The sequence below is a fragment of the Alligator sinensis genome, unplaced genomic scaffold (genome assembly GCF_000455745.1).
Source record: "Alligator sinensis unplaced genomic scaffold, ASM45574v1 scaffold647_1, whole genome shotgun sequence".
NCBI classification, from domain to species: Eukaryota; Metazoa; Chordata; order Crocodylia; family Alligatoridae; genus Alligator; species Alligator sinensis.
Window position 1 is genome coordinate 34,444 of NW_005842952.1, and position 11,061 is coordinate 45,504.

Below are 11,061 nucleotides of genomic sequence, written 5' to 3' on the forward strand. Positions count from 1 at the left end.
CAGCAAAGCCAGGCCACATCCCATTCCTCTCCACAGGGCCAAGTCAAACTCCTTTCCCCTCCAGGGCTGTGTTGGGGCTGGCCTGCCCCCTACCCCACTCCACACAGCCAACTGGTGCCTGCTGTGCCCACCTGGGTGCCGGATCAGGAACACCAGCTGAATTTGGCTCATGGATGGACCAGGCACTGCCCATCCAGCCCTCCAGACAGAAAAGATTGAGCATCACTAAAGATTGAGCACGTGTAGTTATGTACACATAAAGGCAAATCTTTGAATTTGTAGAGGGACTGAACCACAGCACAACCTCATAACAACTAACCCTATTTATAAGAATCCTCTGCACTCAACAGAAGGGACTGTTTTTTTTTCCTTTTTTTTTTTGGAATGAAAACAATGCAGCAAACTAAATAGTCCTATTACAGTGAACAACCCCTTTTATGAACTCTTTTCTCAGTCCCCTTTTCTCAGGGGTTCACTATAATGAGGTTACACTGCATTTGAACAATTTCTATTCTAGTAGGAAGGCAAGAGGGTCAGATCATGTGATAATCCCTTGCATGTTTTTGCCAACTGATCACCAGCTTGTGTGTGACAGATTATTTCTTTTCTTTTAAAACATATCACATAGAATGTAAAATAAAAAAACCCTTAGGCAAGTGCATCACAACACACACATGCCCCTACTGCATGTCGGTAAATTAGTCCTAGGTGTATAAGGGTTTTGTGCAGGGGTGGGCAAAATGCAGCCCACGGGCCTGATGCAGCCCACCAGGCCATTCTATCCAGCCTGTGGGGCCCCTAAAAAAATTTAGAAGATTAATATTTATCTGCCTGTGGCTGCCTGTCATGCGGCCCTCAATGGCTTGCCAAAACTCAGTAAGCGGCCCTTTGCCCAAAATAATTGCCCACCCCTGGTTTTGTAGGATCTCAGAAATTGTATTTGAACACCAAGATCTCTGAAGCGGTTACAAGGCTGTCCTGCGACTCAAAATCTGCCATTTGACCAAAAAAAAACCAACATTTGCTTCCTTCACACCCCAGAATTTTCACCCTTTTCTTTAATGGTACTTACTTTCAACAGACACAAAAGGATAAGGCACCATGCCCTTAATGGCCTGAGCTGCTAAAAGAGCTGCTGCAGCTTCTGTATTTTTGAAGCACTGGTCCGACTCTTCAGCGCACTGTCGATTGTCAATTTCCAGGAACACCTTTGTGCTGTAAGAGAGGAAGAGAGAATAGGTCCTGCTAATCAGAGTTTCACCAGACAAAAATAGAGAGTCTTCCAGGCTAATACTTTCATCTTGCTCTGGATTAAACAACCTTGATAGATTTAGGTTTCCCCCTGGCAGAAGGTTAATACATCTCCTGGCCTAAAATACTGTATGTTTTGTACACACCTTGTAATGCAGACTTCACAGTCTTAGTAGAGAAACGCAAAGAAATTTGCTCACCCAATGGCCTCTTGTTCAAGCTCTCTGGCCTTGCGAAAGACCAACACGGATCGCCGGCTCCGTGCTGACTTCTCTCCATAGTATGGGTATACCATCAGCTTTCCCTGGGAATCTCGTTTTATTCTCAGGTTGGTGTGTAGAAGGGTTCCTAGAGTCCATAGGAAGCTATGGACATCTGAAAGCAGCTGTTCAGGGGGCATTAGCACCACAATTATAAGGGTACCTTCCGCCAGTTTCTCAGCTTTGTCACCGGCACAGTCCAGACCATCCCAACCACACTCCTCGTTGTTACATCCTTTGTCACAGAGTCCATTTGCATAGTGATCCTCGCAATATTTACCATACCTGGAAGAGGGGCAGAGGGTTATAGACAGTAACATACTGATAGCTGTAGCCTGGGGTCCTGTCAACTAGGATGCAAAGCCTTCCACCACTAGCTACTCCATTCCAGTGTGGGTCAAGCTCAAAATGATGGATTAGACTCAGGCATTTTAGGTGAGAAAATTAATCTTGAGGGTACCATTTACAATGTGACCTCACATCTGGAGCAAGGTATAAGTGGGAAGCATAGAGCACCTGATTCAATTGTAGTGTGAGCAAAATGAGAGAATTATTTAGATCAGTCAAGAGGGCTGCACCAAATACTGGAGACACAGCACAGCATGTCCAGCCCTACCATGTGACGGGTTATGTTGGTAAAGCTGTACCACATGCTGCCAGCCAGGAAACAGGGCAGCACATAAGTCACACCTTTAGGTCTCAGACATTGCACCTGAGCCAAAGAGATGCAGTACTTTTGGGGGGGTGAAACGGAAGACACGAGACCAACACGTGAAAAAAACCAAAAAATTTAAATCCTGCTCTGCCCTAGTTTGTGGTGCGCTCACATACATAGCATTTCTTTGCGAAGCAAGACCCACGGACTGCTCCATCCGATCCAGCAAGCAAGGTACCACATGGTGTCATTGATCAAACTGTCATTTTGCCCCCAACACTCAGCATCTTCCAGATATTATTTCCAAAGAGCTGAAAAGCAGGTGAAAGAAGGAAAAGTCCTTTGAGGTATGAGGTGCAGCGAGAGCATTGTGATTATGCAATGTTCATAAGGCTGAGGGAGCAGAAGCTGTGCAGGCCAAGCATATAAAGTTGTTAAAAGCAATAGCAAGAGATGGATTAGTTACAGAAACCACTGCTGCCGGCATTGGACCTTACTTGCATGTCTTAGGGTTCTGCTGACACTCAAAGTTGTCAAACAAGCACTCAGGCGTATTACAGGCCTCATCGCACAAGCCATTGAAATGCTCCCAGCAGCGCAGCGACGAAGAACAGTTGGCCCAGGGATCTTCTATCATCAGCGAACAGTCCCCTCCATCCCACTGGCAAGCGTGCGTGTTGCAGTCTTCATCACAGTAGCCATCTTTTGCTCGTTCCATGCAGTGTTGACCCAGACACCCTTCAGGTTCTCGGCTGGGGTGTACTGAATGCTCACACTGGCTGCCTTCAGTGTAACTGGGACACTGGCAGTAATAATAAGGAGCCTGAGGCCTAGGATGGCAACTTCCCCCATTCTGGCAGGGTGCACTGGTACAGCCTGCAGTAGCCCGGCACTCCTCACCCACCAAGAGCTCTGGACAGTAACAACGGGGCCCTGAGGATGTCTGGATGCACAGTTCCCCTTTCTTGCACCTCATTTGCCCACAAGTATTGCTGAATTCACATTTAGACCCAGAATAACCCTAAAGAGAAAAAAAGGGGGGGCAGGAGATCATATTGAGTAAGACTCTTAAGAGATAAGCTCTCAATTTTGTTATGCAGAGACATGAGTTTATCAATGAATAACCGCATCTCCACCCCGCACATCAAAGCCAGTACCCCCTTCCTAGGAATGCGCGGTGCTTCCCTAGATCTAAACCACAAAGACATGCTCTAAGAACCTTCAGTGACCAGGTAAGCCAAGCATAAAAATCCACCAATGAACACGTCTCTGTTCCATGCAGCTGCTTTCTCCTATCTCACACTGCATTTCTATAGTGCTTTTCACCCTTGAAGTGCATCTCCCATAGTTAAACTTCCAAGTCTTGCAACTTCCTGAGACACATTTTCCAGGCTTGGATAAATATACCACATATAAACCAAGATAGGTTTTATTTACCTTCCACTATAACCCTGGTTTTCTAATAACTTTCCAAAATGTTCATGCCTTGCAAAATTAATTCTCCCATGCTTGATCAGTAGATGAAGTTGTGTGCACGCCTGTCCTTGAAAAGCTGGTACAAATGTTAGTTTGGTTTTTATTCAACAAAAGGGCTTGGCATAGTCTGGAGCAAAGCAAGTGGACTTGAGTAGGGGCAGATCCAGGGGGAGTGCACTCGTGCACTTGCACCCCTTTGATTCCCCGTCTACCAAAGCTTAAAACCAACTGTCTGGCAGTGACAGCAGTTGCTACTAGTCAGGCAGTGCTGAGGGAGTCACTTGACTTCTTGGCTCATTATAATCAATCTGATCTCTTCTAAACTCTTCATTCCATAGGTGTTAATGACCTTCTCCTTTGTAATGGTTTTGATGTTCCACCAGTCAAGCTAGCCTTTCTGCCATGCTACTGTCTGTTAGCTGCTCCTAGTAATGAAGCTCCTATTGCACAGCTCTGCAGATCATTTTTAACTCATTCCAGTGAAGTTACCTTTGTTTTTGCTTCAATCTTAAACTGCATAATACAGCCCTAGGTCCCAAGTATATTAGTAAAGCTTCTAGTTTATTTTTAGCTGGAAAAAATGTGCTGCTTTATATGCAACGTTGCACCTCGCCATCTGCACCCTCTTTTTCAAAATTCTAGATCTGCCTATGGACCCAAGGAGGACCCAAAAGCCTAGTATTAAATATTTAACAGAAAAGGTAGTTAAGCTTTCTCAACAAGGAACTTGCTGGTGGTAGTAATGAGCAATGCCAAGTTCCATATAACTGCCTATGGCATTCAAAAGTCACTGACTGATTGGTGAAGGGACTGCACTTACTTCCTCAGCTGGGAGGCACAAGAGTGGTGGAAAAGGACAGGGCTTTCCAGGCAGTGCAGAAGGGGTATATTCCACTTACAAAGTGAATCAATGAAAAAAATTATGAAATCAAAACATAACAGAAGCTCTGCTGTTCTTTGCTCTGCTTTCAGAGCTGTCGTGGTACAAGAAAACTGGACTAAGCAATGCAATTTGAAGGCAGGTCACTTACTGGAGGACACTGGCAGATGAATCCATCAGGCATATTACTGGCAACAGCACAAGTACCTCCATTCTGACAAGGCTTCTGAGGACACACATCTATCACAGTTTCACAGTGACGGCCTGTTGCAGACGCATAAAGGAGGGAAAGAAAAGTGGAGAAACTTAGTTGCATGGAGAAGGACCACCAACTATTGCCTTTCTTTTTCAAAAGGAAACCCTTTCAGCAAATATTCCTCTCTCATCCCATCACCCTGACTGTCTCCCATGTGCCATGGTTTACGAGAGGGTCAATTCTGGACCCACTGCCAAGATGATATTGAAAAACTAGAGTGAATAGAAGGGGAAGGGGGAGGACCCAAATACGAATACTGTACGCTGGGACTGGTTTGGGGAGAAATTAAACGCATATGGTTTATATAAAAATGAGAAAGGCATGGAGAAAACGACACACAAATCATACATCCTTCAAACATCTGTAAACTCAAAGGCAGAGAATTCAGACGATGATGGGGAAAAATTTGTAACAGGAAATTAAGATGGAAAAGTGATGAATACAAGAAAAACACTTCTAGCAGCTAAGTGTCTTGAGGTAAAGGATAATCTTCAAAGGTGACTGTGGAAGTCCCATTTCTTGAGGTTTCTGAAATAAAACTGGTTTTATGCAATCACTAGAAGACAGCATAAGGACCAGTCATGGATTGCCAGGGAAATAGAATAGATAGCTTAATAGCATCAAAAAAAATGAAAAACCAAGAAAAGACCATGTTTTGATTAATTCAGGAGGAAACAGAGGGACTGTGTCCTGGTACTTACCAGTAAAGGCACTGCGGCAGATGCATGTATAATTATTGACCAGCTGAACACAGTCTCGGCTACCACGAGGGCTACAAGGGTTGGAGAGGCATTCATTAATGTCCCCCTCACACTGCTTGCCTCCGAAGCCTGAAGGACAAAGACAGCTGTGGCCCCCAATTTGGTCTATGCACTGTCCTCCATTAAGGCAGCGAGGCCCTCCTGAATCTGGCATGCAGTCATCAATGTTCTCCTCACAAAGAAGGCCTGTCAAAACAAGCAAAAGTAACTTGAGTTTTTGGCTTGGCCAACTTGCTTATTATTGTTATTATTCTGGTCTAAATGTTGCAGGAATGTTACTAACACAAAAACATGTTTTGTACTCAAGTTTCTGATATGCATTCTTAACCACAATCTAACTTAAATGTAACTATGCCTGAGAATTTCCTGTAGGAAAATTTTCCTATAGGAAAACTAAACAAGATATTCAAAAGGAATGCTACAATGTGATGGCTAATGAGTTTTAAAATTTAACCCTATGGATAGATTCACTGCTTGTGCAGCCACTATACAGCTTCTTTGGGGAAATGCAAAGTAACTATGGCATCTCAGACAAATCTGCAGATGTTTTCTGTGATCAGAACAGCATAAAGAAGAAGTCAGACTGCATGGGTGAACACAACCCTTAACTTGTCATTACGTTTTTTACTTAAAATTTTCCAGAGAGGAGACTGTAACAATTCACGTTAATGTTCTGCAGGCAAAAATGCCAAGCAATTACCAAATTTGCTGATAAAGTAGGGATCAGTGTTTATAAAGCCTGAGGATCTATGAAAGCCTGGAGGAAGACCCTGTCATGGAGAGTACAGGATGGATGAGAGAGGTTTTGTGAGGGGATTAGAGAGGAGCACAATGGGATGGTTAGAGGAAAGGGATCATAATAAGTATTCGTTACACAAAATCAGTGCACATATGTATTTGAAAACTAAACACAGAGAAAAAGTGACACTAGTGTTTGCTGAAGCATTCAGTTTGTGCCCCAAACAAATGCTCCATGTAGCACTTTCCTCTCAGCAAAAAAGGCCTGCTGCCTCCTGCTCCTACAGGGACACTGGAGAACTGCATTAGGATGGTAGTGGGGGTAAAGAATCCAATCCCATATTTCCATTTCTCTATGAAGCATTTTGGTCTTCCCAGGAAATGTTAACACTTATAGCTTACGGGGTTGCAAAAGGGGTATGTACATGCACTGGCAAAAACAGCTGCCTCTGCAGTACCATCCTCTTTGCCCTTGCACTCAGCACTCTTTAAGGATGCAAGTTCAAGTAGGGCCCATTTCCACTGGCATCCTCTTGACTGTTCTTTTTTTACTACCACCCCTCTCCTCCACCTTACAGACATGTAAATTATACCCACATACAACCCTCAGATTCTGCTGACACAAAGAAGTCAAGTTTATTCAACCCCATTTGGATTTAGTAATAGGTAAACAATGGTTTGCAAGCTTAGCCTCTGGTCAGAATGAAAAAGCCATATATAGCTTGAGCTGGCATACCGCATCTGTTAAACACCACAAATGGTTAAAAGTTGTAGAGTGGACAGAGCCTCAGATTTGCATTTGGTTTTGTGTCTGACATGAAACAGACAGTGGGAGGAAAAATAAATAAAAGATGTTTTCCTTGCTTCGTGAGGTAGGAGAATTCTCTCCCCACCCTTGCACTTTCTAAGAAATTTCCAAAACTTTCCATATTCAGCTGTAGATCCAAGAAAAATTTTCAGACAGGTCTATATACAAAGCCTTCACAGTAATAAGACAAGAAAACAGGAAGATCACAAGGAAGAGACAAGAAGCAACAAGGTAAAGCATTGCAAAAAATTCAGATCAGCTGTACCCAAGAAGCTGGGCGTAGAAACAGTTAGCAACCACACGGATGATGTACCAGCAACTCTAAATCAAAGTTAAGATTCTGGAAAGTGACTGACTTCAAAGAAAAGTCAGTCTAGCTGCCATGGCTGCAGGGAAAGTCTCAAGGAGTGCAACCAGCACATGCATCTAACAGCAGCAGCTCTCAGGGTTGTGAACAGTCTCATTCATTTCAGAGCACCTGTCCATGGTAATACAGTCAGCTTGAAGGTCCTTCCATAGGCAGGAAGAAATGAATAAATCCAGATAGGAATGAGCCAGTAAATTGAAGATTGTAAAGGTGTGCTGATACTCTAGTAAGTGGCAGACGGTGAATAGGAGAGAAATGAGATGTCCCTCTGTTTCCATGAAATGCAAAAAGATTTTTTCACTGAAGCAATGGGCTGAACACAGCAAAATAATTCAATGGCAAAATAGTTCACTTATAAGTAAGTGATAATCTACATGGGGGATCGTTGCTGGGCACAGAGCAGAATTTAACATAAATTAATGAGGAGGAAGCAGATAGGAAATGGCTTATGCATTTGTATAAACCGCTTTGGTATTATGAGCCTTTGATGAGTTCCACCTGGAACAGATGTGACCTCAACTGGAGAACAATGCTTTAATGGGGACATCATATTTCAAGAAAGAAAACTGAAGTTTCAGAGGAACGTAAAAAGTTTGTGACTGAGTCAGGAAATGAGTTCATAGATTCACAGATGCTAGGGTCAGAAGGGACCTCAACAGATCATCGAGTCCGACCCCCTGTCTAGGCAGGGAAGAGTGCTGGGGCCAGATGACCCCAGCCAGATGCCTATCAAGCCTTCTCTTAAAGACCCCCAAGGTAGGACAGAGCACTACCTCCCTAGGAAGCCCATTCCAAATTTTGGCCACCCTTACCGTGAAGAAGTTTTTCCTGATATCTAGCCTAAATCTGCTCTCTCTCAGTTTGTGACCATTGTTCCTTGTTACCCCAAGAGGCGCACTGGTGAATAAAGTATCTCCGATCCCTTGCTGCGTCCCCCTAATGAATTTGTGGGTGGCCAGAAGTTCACCTCTCAGCCTTCTTTTGCGGAGGCTGAAGAGGTCCAGGTCCCTCAGTCCCTCCTCATAGGGCTTGTCCTATAAGCCCCTAACCATATGAGTGGCCCTCCTCTGGACCCTCTCAAGTCTGTCAACATCCTTCTTGAAGTACGGTGCCCAAAACTGGATGCAGTACTCCAACTGCCGTCTGACAATGCTGCATAGAGGGGAAGTATCACCTCCTGCTGATGCATGATAAAGTGTGGTTAGCTTTGCTGATGAGAAGTTCTACAAGGAAAGGCTGAATGAATTGGGCACATTTAGCTTGGAAAATGACCAATGGAGGTAGGAAGAATTTGCTGCCTAACCAAAACAGTGGACCACAAGTGTTCTTTATACTAAGAAAATCAAGGCTAAATTTTAGAAAAAAGTTATATGCAACAAGCTGTCAAGGGAGGTTATATAATCATCATCACCAAGACAAACACTGAACAACTGAAGTAAATCAAATTTGCTCCAATGGACTAGCAGAGCCTGGGTTCACCAAAATAATTCTCACAAAATAATTTCTGACAGAGAAACAGAAGCTAAAAATCTTAGTAATCAAAGGGTCAAGGATGCTGGAGTTACACAACTAAACATGCTTCCTACAAAGCTAGTTGCATCCCCACTAAAAAGAAATCCAACTGGTTAGAACAGTGACTGTCAGTCATGGAAACATGAAATCCTTTTAAGGATGCTATGGAGTGCTCCACAATATTAGCACCAACAGGAGATTTCAAACAGTGTCAAAAACATTCTGCCCTGCTGTGGGCTTTCTGAGTTCTGTGCAACAGAAGAATTCCTCTGTTATTTTTTTGTGGTCAAAGAACAAGTGAAAACTAAGAGTTGACATTTTCTGAGGGGTCTAATGAGGGATGTCTTGAGTCTAAAAGGGTTGAGAACCACTGGGCTAGAAAATAATAGAACAGAGACACATTTGCTTCCCTCAGGGACTCATAGCATTTTATTTGAGGCCTATTCAAATTAAATTAATTCATTCCTGCAGGACTACGTGCATGGAAAACACTCTATAGGAAAGTGAAATTCCTGTCGCTTTTTACTTCATTATTGAGTTTCATACCCCGAGTTCCTGGTGGACAGGAGCATTTAAAGTGATTGATGAGATCAATGCAGGTTCCTCCATTTTGGCAGGGCTGGAACTGACACTCATTCACTTCATACTCGCAGTTGACACCCTGGTACCCTGGCACACACTACAAACATAAAAAAAAAGGAACAAGTGTATATATCTTACCCAACATGGACACATAAGCATGTATCTGAGATTAATGCACCCTAACCTAAAACAGGACAAAAAGCCAAAAATCTTCAGTGGCCAAATTCTGCTCCTATATGCATGTGGGCAGCCTTAGTGATTTCAGTGAGAGAATTTAACCAGGTAAGTACTGTACTCCTCACAAAATATCTAAGGGTGAACCATCTGCCTCCCACAGATGTCTTGCAGAAGATCACAAGGCAAAGTTGGAAGGCTTGATGAATCTCAGCTGCTATTAAAAAAAACAGTCAGGTCAAACAAACTTCAAGTCTTCTGTAAATTCAGCCCCTTCAGAAAATGTGGTTCTGAATGTTCTACCATTCTCAAAGCCCATAAAACTGGTGGCCTAAAATAACCTGTGGTGCTGTGAATATCAGGTAGAGGAGTCAGTGCACAGCAAAGGAAGACCTATTGTGGGAGGTAAGTGTTCCACCCATCCTACGCAGGACAAATATAGATTGTTTCAATTTGCTTTTTGATTTAATTTTCATATACTTGTAAGTTACAAGTGGAAGAGACCTATTAGGTGAATAAATCCATCTCCCCAGAGACATGGGATATCAGTGACTAAACTCCTGATAAACTCAAGTCAAATACTGTTCATTCTTATCCTTACATAGTCTTTCAAAGTGATTCCAAATCCCTGACATTAACCAAGTTTAAATTTTCTCTCTGGGGCATGCTGCATTTTCCCAAGTTGTAGGTCCCTTGGCATTCAGTCTCTTTATTTGGTACTTGAAATTCTTCCTAGTAAACCAAATCTGAACATTTCGTCAAATATCATGCTTCTACTCTCTCCCTTGACAGTGCTCCTACTCAAGACAATTTGAACATATCACAGTTTTGGTTGATAAATAATCAAAATAATTTTTGCAAAGTACCCGGTCACTACCATGACAAACAGGTGACAGTCTAAGCACCAGAAAGGAAATGAAGAACTGTACAGTAAAAACTTTAAATTGGTGAAATTAGGCATTATCTGTGTTTCCTTTAAATAGCATCCTCCTTTACCTCACAGCTATATCCTCCAAGATAGTCCCTGCAGGTGGCGCCATTCTGACAAGGACTGGAGATGCATTCATCCACCTGCTCTTCACAATAGCTACCAGTGTAGCCTGTCCGGCATTGGCAATGGTGGCTGTTTCCAACGTTAAGGCAATTGCCAGAGTGTTGACACAACTGGTCTACAGGGACCCCTAGAATAAAAGGTTAAGCAAAGTAAGCAGCCATCTGAAGCCAAAATTCACAAGAGAAGCCATCACCATTGCTGTTTCAGCTATGAACAGGTATTGCTAGACCAAAAAAGCAGAGCCTCTATCCTGAATCCTGGGAGTTGGGAGGAAGGAAGTGTGTGTG

The 11,061-nt window shown here is 43.2% G+C and overlaps 1 protein-coding gene across 1 annotated transcript in view; it reads right to left on the minus strand.

The window, feature by feature from the left end:
- The window catches only part of NOTCH2 (notch 2), a gene marked incomplete at its 5' end in the record, with an annotated part of 128,595 nt that overhangs the window by 29,581 nt on the left and 87,953 nt on the right, over positions 1-11,061 (minus strand). The window contains 7 exons of the mRNA XM_025192633.1: positions 1,073-1,215; positions 1,452-1,796; positions 2,664-3,187; positions 4,674-4,786; positions 5,480-5,725; positions 9,511-9,643; positions 10,717-10,901. Coding sequence (XP_025048418.1) covers positions 1,073-1,215; positions 1,452-1,796; positions 2,664-3,187; positions 4,674-4,786; positions 5,480-5,725; positions 9,511-9,643; positions 10,717-10,901 — 1,689 coding nt within the window. The remainder of the gene's footprint in view (positions 1-1,072; positions 1,216-1,451; positions 1,797-2,663; positions 3,188-4,673; positions 4,787-5,479; positions 5,726-9,510; positions 9,644-10,716; positions 10,902-11,061) is intronic.